The following is a 23,275-nucleotide window of genomic DNA, read 5'->3' on the forward strand; positions in this document are numbered from 1 at the left end:
ATGAGTTCAATCCCCAGCACCCTATATGGTCTCCTGAGTCCACCAGAAGTGAACCCTGACTGCAGAGACAAGAATAAGCCCTGAGCACTGTTGGGTGTGACCCCAAAACAAAAAAGAAAGGAAAATAAATAAAAGGCATTTAGGGGGCTGAAATGATAGCACAGTGATAGGGCACTTTGCCTTGCATATGACTGGCTGAGGTGATGGATCCGGGATCAATCCCTGGCATCCCATATGATCTCCCAAGCCTGCAGAAGTAATTTTTGAGCGCAGAACCAGGAGTAACCCCTGGAACGCCTCCGGGTGTGGCCAAAAAAAAAAACACAAGGCTTTTAGGACACACACACACACACACACACACACACACACACACACACACACACTTTTCAGACTCAAGACTCAGGTTCTTTTCTCAGGAATAGTCCAGGGGATGTACTCTTAACTAAGCCAGGCCATTGAGGACAGAACCCAAGGCAGCAAGGCAGGACATTCAGCCTGTGAAAGAACAAGAGGAAATTTCCAATTTCATGGCTGTGTCAGAGACCTGGTCAAGATGGAGCTAGGGCCAGAGACTAACCAGAGTCAACTTCCAAAGGGAAAAATACTCCAACGTAGCGAATTTCCCTCCCTATCTCCCTTGCTCAGTTCTGTCCATCCTGTGATGCCTGAAACAGCAGGATTCATTCTCCTCACATTTGGAGAGACTGCATTGTCTAACCAATCAGGTTACAATCAGGTAACAAGTTCTTTGGGGGGCCAGAGCAGTGGTCCAGCGGTAGAGCATTTGCTTTGCAAGCGGCTGACCTAGGACGGACTGCAGTTTGATCCCCGGCATCCCATATGGTTCCCCCAAGCCAGGATTTCTGAGTATATAGCCAGGAGTAACTCCTGAGGATCACTGAGTGTGGCCCAGAAACCAAAATAAAGTTCTTTCGGGTCAACAGAGATCACAATCCAGAGGAAAATGTTTTCGTTTCCACATCCAGTCTCTGTTCTTCCTACAAGCCAGTGAAGTCTTCCTTCCCCAGGCTGGCATCCAGAGCTCCTACCTGGACCACACACAACCTTCCCTTCCACAGCAAGGGGAGACTTATGTGGCCTCCCTCATGCCTCCCCCAGGTGTCACTGAAGGTGTCACACTCACCGCCACATGTCCTCCCTCCTCACTAAGGAACCGCCGGACATCACAGAGGGCTGCCAGAGCACACTGCCTTCAGGAAAGAGAACAGGGTTAGTGCCTGGCATGGGTGGGGTGCATTCTACTCTGGACTTAAAAAGGACAGCCCAAACCCATACTTTTACCAGGGTCTGTCTTTTCTTGGGGGTGTTTAACTCTCCTCCTGTATGTGCCCTGGGTCACTGCAAATATTTGAGGGGGGGTTGGGTCACACCCAGCAGTGCTCAGGGGTTACTCCTGGCTCTACGCTCAGAAATCGCTCCTGGAGGGGCCGGCAAGGTGGCGCTAGAGGTAAGGTGCCTGCCTTGCAAGCGCTAGCCAAGGAAAGGACCACGGTTCATTCCCCCGGCATCCCATATGGTTCCCCCAAGCCAGGGGCAATTTCTGAGCGCTTAGCCAGGAATAATCCCTGAGCATCAAACGGGTGTGGCCTGAAAAAAAAAAAAAAAAAAAAAAGAAATCGCTCTGGAAGGTTCGGGGGACCATATGGGATGCCAAGATTCAAACCACCGACCTTCAGCATGCAAGGCAAATGCCTTTCCTCCATGCTATCTCTCTGGCTCCTTCTGCAAATATTTTTCAAAACAATTTTCTTTTTTTTTTTTGGTCACACCCGCAGTGCTCAGGGGTTACTCCTGGCTGTCTGCTCAGAAATAGCTCCTGGCAGGCATGGGGGACCATATGGGACACTGGGATTCAAACCAACCACCTTTGGTCCTGGATTGGCTGCTTGCAAGGCAAACACCGCTGTGCTATCTCTCCGGGCCCTCTTTTTTTTTTTTTTTTTGGCTTTGGGGTCACACCCGGCAGTGCTCAGGGGTTCCTCCTGGCTCTACGCTCAGAAATCGCTCCTGGCAGGCTCGGGGGACCATATGGGATGCCAGGATTTGAACCACTGACCTTCTGCATGCAAGGCAAACTCCTTATCTCCATGCTATCTCTCCGGCCCCTTCTGCAAATATTTTTCAAAACAATTTTCATACTACCCCCTTTTCATCTCATCACATGTAAATGCAGTCTACTGACTGGCCATACATTGAGTCTCCTACAAGTCTACTACATGTCTCCCCCTAAAAGTACTAAAAATGGGGGCCGGAGAGATAGCATGAAGGTAAGATGTTTGCCTTGCATGCAGGAGGATGGTGGTTCGAATCCCGGCATCCCATATGGTCCCCGAGCCTGCCAGGAGCAATTTCTGAGCATAGAGCCAGGAGGAACCCCTGAGCACTGCCAGGTGTGACCCAAAAACCAAAAAAAAAAAAAAAAAAGTACTAAAAATGGTGCTCTTTATTCCCCTTGATTTTGGGACCTATAGTATTCAGAGGTTTCTCCCAGCCCTGTGCTGGAGTGACAGTTCTGGAGGTGCATGGGGAATCATCCATGTGATGCTGGGAGTTGAACCCGGGCTCTCTCACAAGAGGCATGTGCTTCAGTCCTTTGAGCTATGTGTCAGGTCAAAAAGAGCTATTTTAAGGAGCCAGAGCGATAGCACAGTGATAGGGTGTTTGCCTTGCACATCACTGATCTGGGATAGACCCAGGTTCGATCCCTGGCATCCAATATAATCCCCCAAACCTGCCAAGAGCAATTTCTGAATGCAGAGCCAGGAGTAACTCCTGAGAGCCACCGGGTGTGGCCCAAAAAACAAACAAAAGAACCATTTTTTTTTTTTTTTGGTTTTTTTTTGGGCCACACCTGGCGGTGCTCAGGGGTTACTCCTGGCTGTCTGCTCAGAAATAGCTCCTGGCAGGCACAGGGGACCATATGGGACACCGGGATTCGAACCAACCACCTTTGGTCCTGGATTGGCTGCTTGCAAGGCAAACGCCGCTGTGCTATCTCTCCGGGCCCACAAAAGAACCATTTAAGGGGGGACCAGAGGGCCAGAGAGATAGCACAGTGGTAGGGCTTTTGCCTTGCATGCAAAATTGACCCAGTTCAATTCCCGGCACCCATATGGTCCCCTAGACTGCCAGGGGTGATTTCTGAATGCAGAGCCAGGAGAGATCCTTGAGTCCCACTGGATGTAGCCCAACAACCAATCAGTCAATTAATCAGTAAATAAATAAATAAATAAATAAGTAAATAAATAAAAAATATAAGAAGGGACCAGAGAGACAGTCCTTAGATAAGATGCCTACCTTGCACTCAGTTAACTGACCTAGATTTGATTACAGGTATTGTTTATGGTCCCCTGAGCCCAGCTAGTAATGATCCCTGAGTACAATTGAGTGTAGTCCCTCTCCCCATCAAAAGAGTTTTTAGGGGCCGGGCGGTGGCGCTAAAGGTAAGGTGCCTGCCTTGCCTGCGCTAGCCTTGGACGGACCGCGGTTCGATCCCCCGGTGTCCCATATGGTCCCCCAAGCCAGGGGCAACTTCTGAGCACATAGCCAGGAGTAACCCCTGAGCGTTACCGGGGTGTGGCCCAAAAACCAAAAGAGTTTTTACTGGTAGGTAAGTTTCGATTCAAGTACCGGTTCTCTGAAGTAATTTATGAGATTCCCAAGTCTCTGTCTCCTCATCTCTGGAACGGGGATGGGGTTGTCAAGCATTCAGTAGACTGCTTCCTTTTTTTTTTTTTTTTTTTTAATTTTTGGGCTATACCTGGTGACATTTGGGTTACTCCTAGCTATGCACTCAGAAATCGCTCTTGGTTTGGGGGACCAGATGGGACGCCGGGGGATCGAACCGTGGTCCGTCCTAAACTAGCATGCACAGGGCAGACACCGCTTGCACCACTGCTCCGGCCCCAGTCTCTTCCCATTTATTTGACTTATAAAAACCAAACTCGAGTCTGGAGTCTGACCCAAAATTGGGCCTTTGAGGCCTGATTGTCCCTCAGCTTCCCTTATTACAATCTGAACTTGTCCTTTTGATCCACTGAAGGACCAGTGGATCCAGGCACTTGATCCAGGGGTGGGAATCCTACCTCGAGTGACAAGAGAAAGGGGAAGGTAGCCTGGTGTGCAGACACCTTCTGTGGCCCAGCGGCTTCTAATCTTGATTAATTTTGAACTTGATTAGGCCAATGGCCAGCCACAATGGGTCAGATACATGAAGCTGATGAGTCTTCTTTGTTTTGGGGCCACAACAGAGGGTTTTCCTCTCAGTAGGGTGCTCAGAGGGTCCCTCATGACAATGCCAGGAGTACCAAGATTGAATCCAGAGCCCTCCCCTCCCCATAAAGTGTGCATTTCTGTCCTCTGAATTATCTCTCTGGTGGCCACAGCAAGGCCACAGCTGCAACGTGCAGTGAGGAACTCGGTTTCACTAGAGGAAACACTTTCTTCAGCTCTGGATCACGCAAACATTCACTTCCTCAACAACAGGGAGAGTGAGTCAGTTCCCAACAGTCACTTAAAGCAATGCCAAAGCCTACCCCATACAAGACCATTTGCCAAGAATCCTTCAAATGGACAGGAGACGGTGATCCTGGACTGAGGAAAGATCCCCATTCCACACCCGAGCAGGTGTCAGGATATGAGTCCTCCCTGAGTCCTCTTTCTGCACTCACTTTGGCCTCTGCCCTCTCAGAGGCCATTAGAGCCTCTGCATCCCACCCTGTGCTGGCCAAGCCACCTTCATCTCTCCAAGACCCCTCCGTCCCCACCTCAGGATGCTGTTCCAAGTGTCATGGACACTAGGGCTGGACAGGCTAATGAGAAAGAGCCATCCCACCTGACCCCAACCCTCCACACCCCATCCCTACCTCATCTTGAAAAATCAAACAGGAGAAGGCCTGGGCTCAGGCGTTATCTTACATGTGTGCTGCGGGACCTTCTCCATAAACACACAACAAACAGATATACACACACAAACACACACTAATCACATACTTTAAAATCCTCCATGGATAGCATGGAGGTAAGGCATTTGCCTTGCCTGCAGAAGGACAGTGGTTCAAATCCCAGCATCCAATATGGTCCGCCGAGCCTGCCAGGAGTGATTTCTGTTTTTTTTTTTTTTTTTTTGGTTTTTGGGCCACACCCTGTGACGCTCAGGGGTTACTCCTGGCTATGCGCTCAGAAGTTGCTCCTGGCTTCTTGGGGGACCATATGGGACGCCGGGGGATCGAACCTCGGTCCGTCCTAGGCTAGCGCAGGCAAGGCAGGCACCTTACCTCCAGCGCCACCGCCCGGCCCCGCAGGAGTGATTTCTAAGCACAGAGTAACCCCTGAGCACTGCTGGGTGTGACCCAAAAACCAAAAACACACACACAAAAAAAAAAAAACAAAATAAAATAAAAAATAAAAACTTTCTCCATAAATATACATACAAACATATTCACATATATTGGGACCTTCTTCAAAAATATACACACAAATACACTCACATATATCTAGGACCCTCTTCACACACACACACTTACTTCCGAATTTTCAAGCCCTCTTCATTGTCTGGGAGAAAAAATTCAAAAGATTTGTAGGTCTTGACCATGTCCCGGCGGTACTGGCCCACGTTGAATTCTGTGGGAAAGAAAAGCCTCCGTTTCCACGCAGCCACCTACCCCAGATCCAACCGCAAGCGTTGCCCCAAGTCCTGCCCTCTCTCCTCTCCTCCCTGCTCCTCCAAAACCCGGCTCATCCCTCCTCCAAAAGCCAGGGCCCTGGCTCACCCCTTGTGGGCACACCAATCCAGTTCAGATAGCGAGTGAGCTTCTTAGAGATGTAGGTCTTGCCCCGGGCAGGCAGGCCCACCATGACAATGAGCGTGGGACAGTTGGTCATACAGACTGGAAGGAAAGAAGAACACAGGTTAGGCTGGGTTTGGCTGGAAATCCTGTGTAGAGCACAGCCTCGGGCAAGGTCCTGGGTACCACCACATGGCCACCTCAACACCACTAAAGGTAATTCTCACAATAAAGTAGCCTTTAAAAAAAGGCTTGCTATTCAAGTCTGTATTCTCCTTTAAACATATAATCTCAGGGGGCCAGAGCGATAGCACAGTGGTAAGGCCTTGCATGTAGCCAACACAGGACGGACTCTGGTTCGAATCTAGGCATCCCATATGGTTCCCTGAGCCTGCCAGGAGCAACTTCTGAGTGCAGAGCCAGGAGTAATTTCTGAGCACCAACAGGTGTGACCCAAAACCAAAAATAAGTAAAAAAATAAATAAACATGTATCTCATTTGTTTGTCTCTCTTCTTTTATTTATTTATTATTATTATTATTATGTTTTTTTTTTGAGACATAACTGATGATGCTCAGGGCTTAATCCTGACTGTGCTAAGGAATCAATCCTGGCAGGCCCATTCTGGCAGGATATCTTAAGAGGTGCTGTAGATTAAACTTGGGCCAGCTGCAGTTAACTAAGGCAAATGCCATCCATACCCAGGATACTATTGCTCTGGTCCCTCACTGGCTTGTCTCTATGCTTGTCTCTATGTTTCAAACTCATGTTCTCTCTTGAACATGGACTCCTTTCCTTCTCCCCTTTCCCATATCTTTCTCTAAGTTTTTTTACTTTATTTTTGGTTTTTGGGTCACACCCGGCAGTGCTCAGGGGTTACTCCTGGCTCTGCGCTCAGAAATCTCTCCTGGCAGGCACAGGGAACCATATAAGATGCAGGGATTTGAACCACTGTTGGTCCTGGGTCGGTTGTGTGCAAGGCAAACACCCTACAGCTGTGCTATATCTCTCCAGCCTCCTCTTTCTCTAAGTTTTATTTAATAAAATATACCTCCCTGGGCTGGAGATAGCACAGCAGTAGGGCATTTGCCTTGCATGCAGAAGGATGGTGGTTCGAATCCTGACATCCCATATGGTCCCCCAAGCCTGCCGGGAGCAATTTCTGAGAGCCAGGAGTAGCCCCTGAGCACTGCCGGGTGTGACCCAAGAACCAAAAAGAAAAAAATATATATGTATATAGATACATATATATACACACATATATATGTATATTATACCTCCCTTCACTAAAAAAAACATGATCCCCCCAAAAAAACCATAGCATCAAACAAGGACTATAACCCCTCTCAGGGTACTGCCTCCAATTACAGTGGGGCCACAGGACTGACAGTGAGATAATTCCAGCCTCATCATATCACTCCCTGGGTACCCCCATTGGAACCCCCTCCTCGCAGAGGCCTGTCTAGATGAAAGCCTGACCCTGCAAGACCAGCAGCCAGAGTTGGATCAAACTACATCACGTCCCAGGCTACGCACTGCTGGGACTCTGGTACCTGGAGGACAGAGCCAAAGGCCAGAGGTTAGTCAGGGCCAGCCTGGCCTCCAGGAACTCAGCCACCCAACAGCCATTCGCAGCTGTGGCACCTACGGCCTGCTGCTGCTCACCCTCCCTGGTGAATCTCTTTACTTCAAGCCCTGCACAAATGCTATTTCTTCGATGTATTCTTTGCCCACCCACCTGCTGCCCCCTACCCTCCATCCCCATCCTCTCACCAATGTTTCTGCCCTCTGAATATCGCCTGGGTCAGCTTTGCAGCCTCCAGCCATTCAGGCTCCTAGGCCTGGCAGGGAGGGGGTGCTCAAACATTAAGGGCAGGAGGAGGGGGACCAGGGGGGGAATCTGAAACCTACACAGAGAGAGGGGGCCATCAGAGCTGCAACCATAGATGCACCCTTCTGACATCACCCTGCAACCAGAGTCGCTAGGTCAGAGTGACAACCAGAACAGCTGCACGGGCGAGGCTGGTGGTGGAAAAGGTCTTGGCCTGCTGGGACAGATGCTGAGGCAGCAGATAGCCAGACTTGGGGGAGCATCTGGGGTTCAGGGTTCAGAAGTGCCCCTTTCACTATCTGCAGGCCACGGGCCAGGTGAAACCACAGAGAAGTACAGATGGGCAGAGGTTGGGCTCTGGCCTCGCCCCTGCAGTGCCCTGGTGGCCTCCTTAAGCCGACTGTGCGCCCTGTCCTTCAGCTTGTCTTCCTCAATGGAATTGGAGTGCATAGGGCTTGGACAATGTCACTCATGTCTGAATGTCTCCATGACAGAACCACTGCACTTCCCGAAGGCTTCATTCTCTGCCAGTCCCTCAGCACCTGTGTCTTCTAGACTAGGGGTACAGAGGTGCCTGTGTCTCCAGAGAGGCCCAACATGGAATCAAAGAAACCTGCTTGTCATGGCTCTTGATCACGGACTTTGCTCAGACCCAAAGGAAGGTGGGGATCGCCAGGACAAAAGTAAGCTGACAGGGTGCAAAAGTAAAGAAACTTGGCCGGGCGGTGGCGCTGGAGGTAAGGTGCCTGCCTTGCCTGCGCTAGCCTAGGACGGACCGCGGTTCGATCCCCCGGCATCCCATATGGTCCCCCAAGAAGCCAGGAGCAACTTCTGAGCGCATAGCCAGGAGTAACCCCTGAGCGTCACAGGGTGTGGCCCAAAAACCAAAAAAAAAAAAAAAAAAGTAAAGAAACTTGCAGGAAAACTTCAGCAGTAGTCAAGGCAAGAAAAAATTAAGTTAATAAGGCCTTACCTGCACCCGAGGGCCAGCGCTCTTAGAGCCAACCCCTAGATCAGTGTGGATCTGCATGCACCCCTTCTCACTGCCCCCTAAAGTCAAAACATCCACCATCATGTTTTCCATCTTCCAGAGACATCCTGGCCCTTCTCACTGCACTGGGTAGCTATATACCCTGGGCCCACATGCACTCCAGAGTGGGCCAGAAGTCCACACCAGGGCTGGGCACAACAGCAGGGCGATAAATGACCCATTACCTCTGGACTTCGAGATAAACTTCCGAGGAAAGGCCCCCAAACCGCAAGCAAAGTACAAGTACCTGCACAACAGCTCTGCTTATGGTAATTAAACACAGGAAGGGCCCCACAACAGGAAAACTGCAAGCAGAGACCAACACCGGAGGGAATCCCGAAACAAGCTTCAGCTAGACACGGCGAGGGGCATTTCATTGCAACCACAGCTCTGGGCCTCCCTGATATGGAGTAACGGAACTGCAACACACCCGCTTAGGACACTACACATATGAGGAAGGAAATCACAGTGGATTGCATAAGCTGTTCCTGTCTGTTTGCTCTAAGACTTAGGGGCCTAGGACAAGTGACAATGATGCTGCAGGGTGCTTACTGGTAGTGCCATACTGGGGGCTGCCACAAATCCCTGGAATGGGTTCCAAAACTGCCTCCTGACTGCTTCTGTGAGCAAGGCTTACCAGGAAGGACTCTTTCAGATAGAGCAGCCTAGGACTGGAACAACTTTGCAAGGATAAAATCCTTGGTGCGACACACAGATAAAAATAAACTCATTACCCCAAACCCCTAAAAACAAACCAGGGGCCTGAGAGGTAGTACAGTGGGTAGAGCACTTGCCTTGCATGTGGCTGACATGAGTTCGATCTTTAGCTTCCCATATGGTCCTCCAAGCCCCAACAGGAGTGATCCCTGAGCACTGACCCACTGCGATCCTGGGTCCTCCTCTCTCTCTCCAGAGTCCTAAATTCAAGTCACCAGTGGTCATCTATCTTCCATCCTCTCACCTGTCCTGTTCTGTGGTTCTCCAACCAAGTCAACTAGTCTATGTACCCAGGCTAAAACTGCACAGACAAGCCCTAAGAGATAGCATAGAGGTAAGGCATTTGCCTTGCATGCAGAAGGACGGTGGTTCAAATCCCGGCATCCCATATGATCCCCTGAGCCTGCCAGGAGCGATTTCTGAGTGTAGAGCTAGGAGTAACCCCTGAGCACTGCTGGGTGTGACCCAAAACCCCCCCCAAAAAAAAACAAAAACAAAAAATATAAAACCTGCACAGACACTAGTCCTGGCTTGGAGGTGTGTGCAGACAACAAATGTGACCCGCACTGCTTTTTCATTCCCACTGCCAATAGCAAGACTCTGCCCAGGACCCAAACCCTACACTAGTTTCTGGATTCATCTTTGGCCTCTTGAGTGCCAACTCCTCCAGGAAGCCTTCTTGTGCTGAGTCAACCCATATCTTACACATAGCGTTATCAAAGAGTATGAAAAAAACAAGTCCCCTCTGCTCAGGTAAGAGTCACATTTCATTTATTTGTAATTTTGTTTTTGTTTGTATTGGGAAGGATACTCCCACTGGAGCTCAGGGCCTATTCCTGGCTCTACATGTAGAAGTGACCCCTGGTGGTGTTTGGGGTCAGAATCCAGTCAGTACAGTGCCAGGGATCAGAACCCAGTCAGCTGTTTTTAAGACAAATACTCTGTTTTCTTTCTTTTTTTTTTTTTTTTTTTTTTTTTGGTTTTTTGGTTTTTGGGCCACACCCGGCGGTGCTCAGGGGTTCCTCCTGGCTGTCTGCTCAGAAATAGCTCCTGGCAGGCACGGGGGACCATATGGGACACCGGGATTCGAACCAACCACCTTTGGTCCTGGATCGGCTGCTTGCAAGGCAAACACAGCTGTGCTATCTCTCCAGGTCCAGGTATAAGACTTTTGAGTTTGTTCCCCAGCACCGATGTACCCCTTCTCCCCCCACACTGCCAGATGTGGCCCCCCACCACCAAGTCACCACCAGGCCTGCCAGAAACATTAGGGCTGACAGTCCCTGTGCATGCTGCACCTATAAAAAGAAACCACAAAAACAAACAGAGTTCTCCCTGAAAAAAAAGAAGCAACACAGGACCTGCCCTGGGGACTTTGAGACCTGGGCAAGTCCCTCCCCTCTGGGGCTCAGCAGTCTCCAAGCAGGATTGGGTCAGAGTTGGTGTTTCAAATCCCCACTTGGGTGGAACAAGAAGCAAAGTGGGGGGTGAGAGGAAATTTCAAAAGTCACTGAAGTTACAAAATGACAAAAATTACAAAAGTCACTTAGGTTGCCAGGACCCAACACCATAAGGTAGAGTTGAAGCCAAGTCACACCCATCAGGATCTACTGGTGTGGCAAGAGATACACACAAATCCTACTCCAATGCCAAGCCATGGCCCCAGGCTGGGCTTCAAGCACCTGAGCACTGAATATTCTCTTCTGCCTTATCAGACCCATGCAGAGCTCAGAGAGCCCATCTGGTTTTCTACACATCCACAACTGCACCACTCAGGATATTCCAATAGCTTCTTAACAACCATCATGCTCATTCTTTTGCCTGTTCATAGAAGGAGACAGTCTTTTAGGGAGAAGCAGAAAGTCAAGGAAAAATCAGCCCTCCAGGACTCCAAGAAAGAGTGACAGCCCTTGATCATTTCTTCCACTGGGGTCTCCTTGCTATTTCGAACTCCCTAGCTTAGATTCCTCCCTAGTGTAGAGCCAGGAGGAACCCTGGTCACACTGCCGGGTGTGACCCAAAAACCAAAAAAACCAAAACCAAACCAAAACACACCCACAGCCCCCCCATCCAGATGCTGCTGCGCCTCAGGCACCAAGACAGGCCCAAATGGCACCGTGTTCTGTCTGCAGGCCACTGCTGCACTTCCCTGAGCTCCTTCCCCAAATGCTGTCTGGAGGTCTGGAGTTGCTTAGGGGGGTGGTGAAGACCAGGGGTGATGGGCCCTGGAAGACTTGCCCATCTCTGGGGGCTTTTGGGTATCCCTGGGCAGAAGAGATGCAAGACATTCATTTCCCCCTAGGGGCAGGCAGCCTTGAGCCAGATCCTAGCAGGAGCTCTCTGGCCTGGTGCAAAGGGGGGTTAGAGCTGAGGGCTGCCAGGGCAGTGAGATTTGAGGTGCTGGAGAAAGTGGGGTGTGCAGGAGGCGTGGCCTGCAAGAGGTGATGGTGGTCAGACCCAGCAAACCCACCAAACCCAGGCGCCTGCCACCGTGCCAATCCCCGCCCCTGGCCTGCCACCCCTATTCCCGGCCTCTGCCTGCTCCTGCTGGCTTCACCCCCCAAATTCCAGCAGCTCCCGCAGGTCCCGATCGTCCCACCTGTCACACCTGAGCACCCCATGACAGCTCCCTTGCCCAGGTAGGTAGGTAGGTGGTGGCCTGGGCTGCAACCCTGCACCCCGCGATCCCCGGCTCACCACCGCGCGGGCAGGCGTGCATGGCGGGCCGCCCATTGCTGTAAGGCATCCAGATCTTCTTTAAGGGGTTCTGAGTCAGTTCCCGGGGGGACGCCATCCCGGGAGCCCGTTGGAGTCCGACTGCGCGGCTTGGGGACTCAGCAGCACCCGGGCCAGCTAGGGCCGCGGAAGGCCACGCCCCCGCCACGCCCACCGCGATGACACCACCGAGCTCCCGGCAGGCCACGCCCCTGGCGGAGAAGGCCACGCCCCGCCCGGTGCGCGTGCGCAGTGCGCCTCCCCTCCTTTGGACCACAAGGCGCGGTCCTGGGGGCGGCGTTAGGGATGCAGCCCGGCCTGAAAGATGCTCTCCAGACAGCACGGAAGTAGGGCGTGCGCCTTGCATGCAGAAGGACGGTGGTTCGAATCCCCGCATCCCATATGGTCCCTTGTACCTGCCAGGAGCCATTTCTGAGCATAGAGCCAGGAGTAACCCCTGAGCACTGCCGGGTGGGATCCCAAAACCAAAATAGATAGATAGATAGATAGATAGATAGATAGATAGATAGATAGATAGATAGATAGATAGATAGATAGATAGATAGATAGATAGATAGATAGATAGATAGATAGATAGATAGATAGATAGATAGATAGATAGATATAGATATTGATTGATTGATAGATAGATAGATAGATAGATATAGATATTGATAGATAGATAGATAGATAGATAGATAGATAGATAGATAGATAGATAGATAGATAGAGCCAGGAGTAACCCCTGAGCACTGCCGGGTGGGATCCCAAAACCAAAATAGATAGATAGATAGATATAGATATTGATTGATTGATAGATAGATAGATAGATAGATATAGATATTGATAGATAGATAGATAGATAGATAGATAGATAGATAGATAGATAGATAGATAGATAGATAGATAGAGCCAGGAGTAACCCCTGAGCACTGCCGGGTGGGATCCCAAAACCAAAATAAATAAATATATAAATAGATAGATAGATAGATAGATAAATAACTAAATAAATAGACGAATTGAACCGCACCAGGCCTTTCCCTGAACGCTGTGGCCGGGTCCCCTTCTCCCCCATGGCACTTAGCCCGAGATTTCTTTCTCACTCAGATCTCAGGGTCCCCCAGGAGGGTGGGGGTAGGGTTTGCATATTTTTGGGGGCGTTGCATATTTTGGGGTCAGGGCCTACATGAGCCGCAGTGCATGGTTGGCTAGGATTAGCAGGGGGCCCGTGCAAAAATTCTAATTTCTCTGTTGTTAATTACCACACCCTTAAAAGCCTCCTGCCCTAAACCGCTAGTTGGCACCCGGCCCTGAGACATTTCCTGGCTCACAAAAGTTTCTGGCTTCTCTCTAGCAGACTAAAAATTGCTCCGCAATCTCAGAGGGACTTAGAACAAATTTCATAATTGATTGTGTTTTTCTCTTTCCTGTGGCTGCTGGGGAGCTCATTGCCAATTCCCTGTGCTTTTGTAGCCCATGAGTAGACCCAAGCTAGCCAGAAATTCAAGTTCTGATAGTATCATTTTACCTTCCAAGGTTTCATGTCCTCCAATTAAATTTATGTATTTGTTTGTTTATTCTAGGTGCCAAGGTGTTGGGCTCAAACTCAGGTATCACTTTTTTGGGGGGATAGACCTGTCTGTGCTCAGGGTTACTCCTGGCTCTGCGCTCAGAAGTCACTCCTGGCAGGCATGAGGGACCATATGGGATGCCAGGATTCAAACTGCCATCTATCTGCATACAAGGCAAACGACTTACCTCCATGCTATCTCTCTGACCCCTGTTACTGATATTTTAAATCATATGTGTTCATACATATTTAAATGAGCCTCTGTATTTATGAGGAAAATGAAATGTGCACATCCTCAATCTTAGAAGATTTGGGCAAAGATTAAATATCTATTTCAAAAAGTCATTCGGAAGCACATTACTGTTAAAATTTATCAGAATATTCATCTTCCTCTTGTCTCTGAAAATGCAATGATGGCAAGGATCTAGGAAAAAATCCAGAAGTTCGGGCCCCGGAGAGATAGCACAGCGGGGTGTTTGCCTTGCAAGCAGCCAATCCAGGACCAAAGGTGGCTGGTTCGAATCCCGGTGTCCCATATGGTCCCCTGTGCCTGCCAGGAGCTATTTCTGAGCAGACAGCCAGGAGTAACCCCTGAGCATCGCCAGGTGTGGCCCAAAAACCAAAAAAAAAAAAAAAAAAAAAAAAAGAAAAGAAAAAAAAAGAAAAAATCCAGAAGTTCAAGAATGTCCAACTCACTTTCTCCTCAGCCTACTCTGCAAGCCTCCTGTACTCTCGGCCCAGCCCCCTTCCACACTGCTGAATCCGGGTCACACAATCTTCTTGATGGCCTATCTTCCACCACACCCCTTGATAAAGCACTGTAATTTACTCCCAGTGACTGCCTAGCATGGCACCAGGGCCACGCCCACAGGTGCCATTTGATAAGAAATAAAGGTTCAGGGACCAGAGAGATAGCACAAAGGTTTAGTAGGCAATTGCCTAGGATGCAGCAGCTGTGGCTGTGACCCATGGTTCAAATCCCAGCATCACATATGGTTCTCCAAGCATCGCATCACATAGCCCCACAGAGCCAGGAGTGGCCCCTGAGCACTGCTGGGTGTGACCCAAATGAAACTTCCCAAAACATATAAATCAAAATAGTTAGTCTACATGCTGGAACCATCTTGATGTTCCCTCAAATCAGCTTTAATTGCCACATGGCATGAGGGGGCAGCCTAGACAAAGCTATACACTTCTTTTCTCATCCTCACTCTGCAGTGTTCACACCTTTCCCTCCATCCCTTCATACCCAGCAGCTCTGAACATACTCATAGTCAGTTCACACCCATCCAGTTTGTACCCACCACCTATTTCCAACTGCTCTTGCCATTTATTCATTCCCACATAGTCAGCCCTCTGTCCACTTCTGCCTTGGGTAGGTAAAGCACTGGCCACAGATTTGGTCATTGCATACTCAAACCCTAATCACACTCTATCTTCCTCTGGCACCGACAGGAATCTACCACTCTGGTGCAGTTAATCAAGCCTATGAGTGGAAACAGCCAGGGCCTTTTCAGGAAATCATCCCTGCATCCAGCTAATCAAAGTCGCACTTCTCAGGAATTTCCATTTATGCAAGTAGAAGAGAGTCAATCACAGGCAAACCACAGAGGAGTGTGGGTCCCTCCAGAAGGCCAGACTACACAGCTATCACAAACTCCCCTTCTCTGCTCCTATAACCCCAATTCTCTGATCTGAAACTGAGGAAGGGGGAGACAGATCTGTCTACAATGCAGGGTAAAAAGCTCAATTCTCAGCCTCCTAAACCCAGTGCCCCTTTCCACTGTACCTCTCACCTCCATATTAGTCACTTGCTTGTTCCCATTACAGAAATGCTGTCCTGGCTTCCTGCTCCCTTCCTGCCAGACAGAACTGACTCTGAGACTTTTTCACTATTTGGGGTCACCCCCAAAATGGGCTGGCTTTCCCGGGTGAGGGGAAACATGCTTGATGAGTCTCTGGCTAGCTTGGGCCTAATCATGGCAGCATACACTCGAGGGTGAACAGATCCTGCTCAGTATGTAGGCTCACAGTGCTACTTGAGCTGAGCAAGACAATCTTGACACTTCTCAGGAACAAGAGAAGCAAGGAGTGCTAACCATTGCACCCCCTTTCAGAATCACTGGCTCCCAGCTGCGTGCTTTATCCTTGATCGTCAAACTCTTTCCAGTCACCAAACTGTTCCCAGGAAGTATAACACATAGAGAACTCGTTGCTTACTACTAAGATCCACATGGCCGGGGCCTGAGCGATAGTACAACGCCGAATAGGGTACTTGCCTTGCATGCAGCCAACCCAGATTTGATCCCCAGCATCCCATTTGGTCCCCGAGCATTGCCAGGAGTAATTCCCACCCTTGAGCATCACCAGATGTTACTCAAAATGAAACCAAACCGGAAAAAGATCCACATGGCGGCCCAAGAAAGCACGTAGCCCAACAAACCCTGTGCCTGTCCTTGGCACACCCAGTTCCTCTTCTCCCCTTATGTTGCCCCTGGGAGTTCCAGCAGCTTCCTCTGCTCATAAGGCACCTTCCCTTGTTCTCTCTCAAGACCTGAAGTTTGACGAGAGGATGAGCTTCCAACTTTGGTTATGTAGCCAGCTATGAGCCCGTAGGGATCCTAGCTTGGCCAAGGGTCCACAGAAGTGGCTCAAAGGACCCCAAGAGCAGCTGTGAATTCCCAGATGAAACCCAGAGGGGTTCGGTTCACCAACAGGACAGAGCACAGGCTAGATGCTGAGAGCAACTCAGGACTGGCCCCAAACACACAGTAGATGCCCTAGAATGTTGGAGGAAGGAAAAAACGTCCCAAATGAGCCTCTGGACCTCCTCAAGCTTGTGTGACCCTCATGGGGGGCCTGGTTTATTATGACCCCTAGGAGGCCAGCAAAGGGCAGCAAGGAGGGCCTGGCCAGCTCCAGCTGACGGTCCCTCCCCCCTGGCTGAAGGGAGATGCTATTTATAGTTCTCCCTTGGCCCAGCCCCCTCTGCCCTGCAAGGCAGCGGTGCTCCCCCTCTTCTGGGCCACTGACAGACGCTTGTTCCCCTAGCACCCCTCTACCTGGAGAGACCATTTCACCACCCTCCCAGCCCCTCCACTACTAACCCCACTATATCCAGATCTCTTGCCCACTCTCCCACCTCTCCAAGCAGGTCATTCCTACCCTGCCTCCTGCTCCCCGAACCCCGGTCTGTCAGAGAGCTGCCTCCTTCCGGGCCTCTGTCCATCCTGCACTGGGACTGGCCTTGTCTGCCGCCCCCTGCAGCTTGGAGGGCAGCCCCGCCCTCCGGACTCACAGGAGCCCCAGCCCACAGCACCCGCCTCCCCGGCCCGCCTCCGGCCCGCCCCCCAAGGCTACTAATGTTGAGAGATCTCTGCAGTGCCCCCACCTTGGGCAACAGGAGTCCTGCCTAGGTTATGTCTCTATAGCAAGGGAGTCCCTCCCACCTGACGTCCACATTGCCTGGAGGACCTGTCCACAGACTCCAGCTCAGCTGGAGGGCAAGAGAAGGCAAAACTGACTGTCCACATGAAGCAGCGGGGCAGTGAGATTGGGGGGAGAGGGGCAGCCAGCTCACTAGGACTCCCCTCCTGTGTCCATGGCTGAGTGGATTCTCCTCCACCCCAGTCTCAAACCACCCCTTTTATTTAGCACTTCCTGCAGACAGGAACCTCAGGTACACAACGTGTATGATGCTCTCAGGAAGCCTAGTGGCATCTCTCCACTTAGCAGAGGAGGGCGTGAGTTTCTTTGCTCCGGACAATCCCATGAGTGTGAGGCAGAGTTGGGTTGCCCCCCTCTGTCCCTTGCATCCAAGGACCAAGGGGTCAAGGGAGGGGAGGACAGAGTCTGACTTCATGCCAAAGCTTCTTCATTCAGGCTATGGGGGATAAATATCTATGTGTCCCACCCCCTTGCAGCCCCCTCTGTGCTCATGCAGTGTCAGACACAGACACACACATAAGCATCATACAGGTGAAGCTTCCCAGGTGTGACCAATAGTAGCCAAAGAGGCCTCAGGAACATATGGCCTGCAGCAGCATGTCCCCTAGTGGTGACCTGCAGGCCTGGTCTTCGTCTCGGCTTCCATGTGGGGCTCCTATATTGACGTCCCTGACAGTGGCATGATAGAAACCACAGGTGGTAGCAGCGGCCCAATGCTCTGCGACTGCAGGGCACCCAGACAAGGCAAGACGCCATATGACAGGGACCTTCCACGGCTGTATCCAAATTTCCAGGCAGAGTGTGTCTGCTGTGGGGTGCTCTGCTTGATGGCAGCCCCACAGGGCATTGTCCAGGCTGTCCAAACTCTAAGCGTATGAGGACACATGGCCTGAGTCCCATGGCTGTGTATCCAGAGGCAGAATTGTGTCCCCATGTCCAGCTTGGCTGCTGTCATCAAGGTCTTCCTGTCTGGGGTTGCCCAGCATAGGCAGCCTCCATGAGGCTTAGCGGCGGCCCACATGGGCCAGGATCTGAGCGTTGGCAGCAGCCTGTTCTCGAACAGCCCTGGCCCGTGCCTGTTCCAGTAAGATCTGCAGGAGACCCATGGGAACGTCCAGAGAGAGGGTGATGTGGGAGCCAGGGCGGGGGCCGGGCTGGGGGTGATCCCACAGCGAACTGGAGGGGCTCTTTGAGATCACAGGGTAGGGAGTGCCCTGGGAAAAGTCCTGAGGGACATGCTGGAAGGCTGGGACAGGGGTCGCTGGGATAAGGGGGTTTCTGACCAAGGTCAGGACCATCAGCATCAGTAGAGTCCACTTGGTCATCATGAGGTGAGGCTGTGAGGAGAAAAAAAGGCTTAGGGTAGAGGCTCTGCTCTGCTCTGGCTCCCAGACAAAGTGAGACGGGCAGAGCAGAAAAACAGACGGAATCACAGCATGGAGGTTAGGGAAGCCAGATCAGGAACAGAGAAAAACAAAGACAGGAGAACTGATGAGACCAGAGAGAGACAGAACATCAACACAGAGCCAGAGAAGGGTCAGAGGGACAGAAAGAGTGAGACAGAAAACAAGACAGAGACAGAAAGTGATGGACATTTGTACACAGGGAGAGAAGAAAGATGAATGAGTTGGGGGTGGTGGGCCCAAAGAGGGAGACTGGAGAAATCCAAGTCAGAGAGAAAGCATGGGTAAAGTCCCAGCCAGGTGGAGAAACATGGAAAACCAGAGACTCCAATAACCCAGGAGTTCTACATTCCCTCACCCAAGGCACTGCCCATCCCATCCAACCCCAATCCTACCAGTCTCAGCCTGCACCGACCGAAAGGCTCCAAGTCTCCAGGGCAGCAGGACTGCCAGTTACACTGTTCTGGGGTAACCCTGAGCCTTCAAGGTTCATTTATCCCCCTCACACCCTTGGGTATGATTCCTAGCATGAGGCAGACCCCACCTATGATTCACCCTTCCTGGGGGCCGTGGGGACTCATTTCAGCGTTCCCCACCACACACCACACACACACACACACACACACACACACACACACACACCATCTACTCCTTTCTGGGAACCAGTTGGGGAATGAGGGTCATGGGGCAGAGGGACCCTGCACCCCTACCATATAGTGATGACCTCCCCTTGTCCCCCAAAACCCCATGTCCCCAGGCAGTTACAACAGGAGCCTTTTAAAACAGCAGCTTTAATGCCCCCCCAGTCAGCACCACGTCATCACTGGCTGGGGTCCAGAGCGGGTAGGATGAGACCACACCCGCGGGGCCCACAGCTACCCCTGCGCTGAGTCATCTGCCGGGGGGGCAGCAGCCACAATGGGGGTTTGTCCTCAGGGGGGAAGGCGAGACCCAGGGACCAAGTCACTGAAATGACGGACAGGCACGTGCGTGCTCTCGTGCACGCAGGCCTCTAGCACCAAAGGGAAACAGTAGGGTCCTGCTGAGACGGTTCCATGGGGGACACGAACTCCTGCTCAGCGTCATGTCTCAGCTCCGGGCAGCACCTGGGGTCAGAGGGTAGGACCTCAAGAAGGAGAACCAGATTCAGGCCTTTGAGGGGACCATGGTGGAGACCCCACAGTTGTTTCTTTTTTGGGGGGGGCCACATCGGGTGACACGCAGGGGTTACTCCTGGCTATGCACTCAGAAATCGCTCCTGGCTTCGGGGACCATATGGGACGCCGGGAACTTCAGTCCATTCTAGGTTAGCGCGTGCAAGGCAAACTCCCTACTGCTTGTACCACCGCTCCAGTCTCAACCCACAGTTGTTTCTCTTTGCTTAACCAACCCTTTGTTTTAGAGGATCTATTCCAGGGGGCCCAGGCAAGGGTTCCTTACCAAGGATGGGGGCTGGAAGAGCTCAGTGACCAAATGGAGGTTCCTCCCATACCTGTTTCCTGATTCTGGACCACGTGGGGAAGACAGCGGCGCTCACAGGCTTCACGGGTCCCAAAGCTGTTGGCGTTCCCTCCGCAGCCACCGTAGACGAAAGGGTGACAGGCGTTGGGGCCGCTGACCCCCACCCGATGATACCAGCGCAAGGTGTAGGCCGTACAGGAGCCCTCGTCCATCGGGAGAGAGCAGGGGTCTGGACCCGGAGGGTGAAGCTATGAGTAGGGTCAGCTCACTGCCCTGACCCCCCACCCCCGGGGTCCAGACCCCGTGCTCACCCTCACCATCCCAAGCAGGGCTTGGGTCCTTGTAGTCCTCCACCGAATACTCAGTGTACTCATCTTCATCATCTTCAGGGGGGCCTTGGCCTGAGCACAGGGAGGTTTCACTGACTGACAGCAGCCACCAGGATACCGGCCAAACACCCTCTGTGCGGATGTTCCTGCGCTCCTGCCCGCTGTGTGTCCATCCACACTCTCCTCACCTTCCTCCTCAACAGGTGACACTCGAAGAACAGGCACGGCGTGGAGTTGGGGGCTGGCGGCTGTGTCTGCGGCATAGCTAGGGAGGGGTCCTGAAGCAAGGAGCAGGACCCAGGTTTTGGGCTCATCACAGCGGTCACCCCAGCCCAGGCCCTACCGAGGGGACACAAGGAATGGGCCCACCAGGGGAGGTGTGGGATGCGGAGGAAAGTTCTGAGAGTAGAACGTTCCAGAAAACGACTCACTTGATCCAGATGCAATATACTGGCCCTGGCAGGCTGGAGGGACGGGGCCGAGGGGCAGGGAGAGATGACGCCAGAGAGAGACACACAGAGAAAGAATGCACAGACAGAGACAGATGGAGACAATGAGATGGTCCTCAGGTCTATCAGGCCCCACCCTTGCCAAGCTGGGTGGGGGAACTCTGTGCTCCCCTCCCCTGCACAAAATGTGGTCTTCCATAGCTGCCTGTGGGGCCTGTCACTATGTCTGTCCAAGGTACCCGTGCCCATCCTTCTGTCCACCCATGATTGTTGACCCCTACAGATTCTGGGGACCCTGTCTGCCCCCATCTTTGGGCATGGGTCCACTCACCACAATGCTGACTCATCTCCTGACGCACAAAGGCCCGGATGTCATCCTCCTGGGAGCACAAACCCACAGGGGGTCATGAGGGGGCCAGTCTGGGGGACACAGGACTCAGGGAGGGACACGGGTGTCAAGGCCCAGCCTGCCCCAGCCCACACTCACTCACCGTCAGTGACATGGCTCCCTTCTCTCCCCGGGGGCCTATGGGCCCTGGGCGCCCCTGTGTGCAAAGCATGAGGCCAGACTGTGAGAGCAGATACCCACAGTCACCCCACTCTGACCCTACACCAGGAATCCCCACTCACCTGTTCCCCTCTCTCTCCAGGGATTCCAGGAGCCCCGGGGGCTCCCACCACACTCTCTCCAGGTGGACCCCGCTCGCCCTATGGGGTGCAAACAAGCAGGTCAGAGTCTGTGAGCAGGAACTGTAGGTTCAGAGTTCCGGTCAGAAGCCCCTTAACTTACCTTCTGGCCCTGAAGTCCTTCGGGGCCTTTGGGACCCACAGTGCCTGGTGGCCCAGGGGGACCACTAGAGCCGTCATTGCCCCGAGGACCTGGGAAGCCCCCAATTCCTGGGGGACCCTGGGGGAGAGAGGTCAGGGTTAGTGGTCAGAGCCCTGAAAGATGGAACCGTTTTGGAAAGGCATGATAACCTCCAGTTCCTGTAACTTGGCCTGACGTACCCGCTCCCCTTTCTCGCCCTGATCCCCCTTGGGTCCAGGCTGGCCATCGAAGCCTCGGTCCCCCTGAGAACAGAAAGCAGAATGAGATCCTTTGCTATGGCCTCCCACAGCACCCTGAGGTCAGTGGCTATGACCTTCCACCAGCCAAGCTCTACCTGCCCAGACCTCAGCCTGCTGTGAGCCCTAGGTACCCCGTTCCACTGTAGCACCCTTTACCCCACTACATTTATTCCCTTTTCATTGACCCCAAACTCAGACACTGACCCCCACTGTAGCCCCTTAGCTCCAAGTCATGTATCCCTGTCATTTCCCCCTCCCATCCCTTAATCAAAAATCCCCACCATGACCCCAATATATCTATAACCTTCCCATCAGCACCAGCCTTCCAGTGCCCTTAATCGGGGCTCCCTTAGCCCCTCCTACTCCCGCTATGCATGGAGCCCCATACCTTGGGACCGATCAGACCCTCCTTCCCAGGGGCTCCCAACTGCCCCGGCATTCCTGGCTCGCCCTAGACAAGAGAAGAAGACATGAGAACTGGGCCTCTGTGCCCCCGTCCTGATTCTAGGAAGGTTATCCACTTACTGTGTCTCCTTTGCGTCCTGCCAGCCCCTGGCGACCGGGGATACCTGCTTCTCCCTGCAGGCACACACACAGGGGTCAGCCTCGGGCCCTGGCCCCCAGAACCCACATCATAGCCCCTGCCCCTCTTACCTTATCTCCCTTCTCTCCATCCATGCCGCAGGCTCCCTTGATCCCTCGTTCACCCTGAGGGGAAAAATCAGGGGGAAGGTTCCAGAAATCTCCTCTCACCCCTGATAATCGAGGCCAGTTCTCTAAGCCTCTGACACCTCCCACCTCTGCCCTCACACCCTGTTTCAATCCTGGATACCCCAACCCAATCCCAGATTGCCTCAACATCAGGCCCTTCAGAAGGAGGAAGAGACTTGGAGGAGGTTCACTGACCTTGAGGCCCCGGGGGCCCATGAAGCCAATATCTCCTTTGTTTCCTCGTATGCCTGGGGTCCCATCCCTTCCTGGGGGTCCCTGGGGATAGAAGTCAGTGTGAGGTCACTCCAAATAACTGATGGGGATGAAAATCCAGGCTGGTGGGAGGACAGGGCTTGGGGCCAGCCTGGGGTCATAGGAGCCCTGGACCTCTATGAGGTATCATGTGGGAACGGGGTGCCTGGGGGAGCAAAAGCATCTTACCGGATCCCCAGGAATCCCCGCTGCACCAGACTCGCCCTGTAGAAAGCACATGGAGGAGGGTCCTCAGCCACTGCTACACAGGATGCTTTTGAGCACCCAAGTGGCCCATAGTCATGAACTAGAGGGGCCCCCACAAGGCTCTGCTTGCCTTCAGTCCTGTGAGTCCCCGAGCTCCATGTGAACCAGCTGAGCCCTTGTCACCAGGCTCTCCCTTGGCGCCCTGGGGGGAAGGGGGTGGGACAATAAGAACCAGGAAAAGTGAAGAGCTGGGCCCCTAGGTAACAGGGCTGCTCCCAC

At 52.4% G+C, this 23,275-nt stretch overlaps 3 protein-coding genes across 3 annotated transcripts in view; all 3 read right to left on the bottom strand.

Moving 5' to 3' along the window:
* PFKFB4 (6-phosphofructo-2-kinase/fructose-2,6-biphosphatase 4) overlaps positions 1-12,243 on the bottom strand; it is a 29,311-nt gene extending 17,068 nt beyond the window's left edge. The window contains exons 1-4 of the mRNA XM_049777371.1: positions 12,082-12,243; positions 5,793-5,909; positions 5,547-5,643; positions 1,145-1,211 (exon numbers count right to left, since the gene is read on the bottom strand). Of these exons, the coding sequence (XP_049633328.1) occupies positions 1,145-1,211; positions 5,547-5,643; positions 5,793-5,909; positions 12,082-12,178 (378 nt within the window). The 5' untranslated portion in view covers positions 12,179-12,243. The remainder of the gene's footprint in view (positions 1-1,144; positions 1,212-5,546; positions 5,644-5,792; positions 5,910-12,081) is intronic.
* Positions 12,244-18,120: 5,877 nt separating this feature from the next.
* Positions 18,121-18,441, bottom strand: UCN2 (urocortin 2). The gene has a single exon (XM_049777434.1). The coding sequence runs from the start codon at positions 18,439-18,441 to the stop codon at positions 18,121-18,123; it is 321 nt and encodes a 106-aa protein (XP_049633391.1).
* A 1,125-nt stretch (positions 18,442-19,566) lies between these two features.
* Positions 19,567-23,275, bottom strand: part of COL7A1 (collagen type VII alpha 1 chain) — a 30,713-nt gene continuing 27,004 nt past the window's right edge. Inside the window, exons 103-118 of the mRNA XM_049777291.1 lie at positions 23,127-23,198; positions 22,979-23,014; positions 22,733-22,813; positions 22,481-22,534; positions 22,352-22,405; positions 22,215-22,277; positions 21,767-21,829; positions 21,549-21,665; positions 21,389-21,466; positions 21,250-21,303; positions 21,090-21,138; positions 20,741-20,773; positions 20,498-20,587; positions 20,292-20,381; positions 20,012-20,209; positions 19,567-19,625 (exon numbers count right to left, since the gene is read on the bottom strand). Of these exons, the coding sequence (XP_049633248.1) occupies positions 19,609-19,625; positions 20,012-20,209; positions 20,292-20,381; positions 20,498-20,587; positions 20,741-20,773; positions 21,090-21,138; positions 21,250-21,303; positions 21,389-21,466; positions 21,549-21,665; positions 21,767-21,829; positions 22,215-22,277; positions 22,352-22,405; positions 22,481-22,534; positions 22,733-22,813; positions 22,979-23,014; positions 23,127-23,198 (1,149 nt within the window). The 3' untranslated portion in view covers positions 19,567-19,608. The remainder of the gene's footprint in view (positions 19,626-20,011; positions 20,210-20,291; positions 20,382-20,497; positions 20,588-20,740; positions 20,774-21,089; positions 21,139-21,249; positions 21,304-21,388; positions 21,467-21,548; positions 21,666-21,766; positions 21,830-22,214; positions 22,278-22,351; positions 22,406-22,480; positions 22,535-22,732; positions 22,814-22,978; positions 23,015-23,126; positions 23,199-23,275) is intronic.

The sequence above is a fragment of the Suncus etruscus genome, chromosome 7, assembly GCF_024139225.1.
Source record: "Suncus etruscus isolate mSunEtr1 chromosome 7, mSunEtr1.pri.cur, whole genome shotgun sequence".
NCBI lineage: Eukaryota > Metazoa > Chordata > Mammalia > Eulipotyphla > Soricidae > Suncus > Suncus etruscus.

Bases quoted from the DNA above. Each gene is read 5' to 3' on its own strand.
- UCN2 (XM_049777434.1), bottom strand. From the start codon at position 18,441: ATGACCAAGTGGACTCTACTGATGCTGATGGTCCTGACCTTGGTCAGA.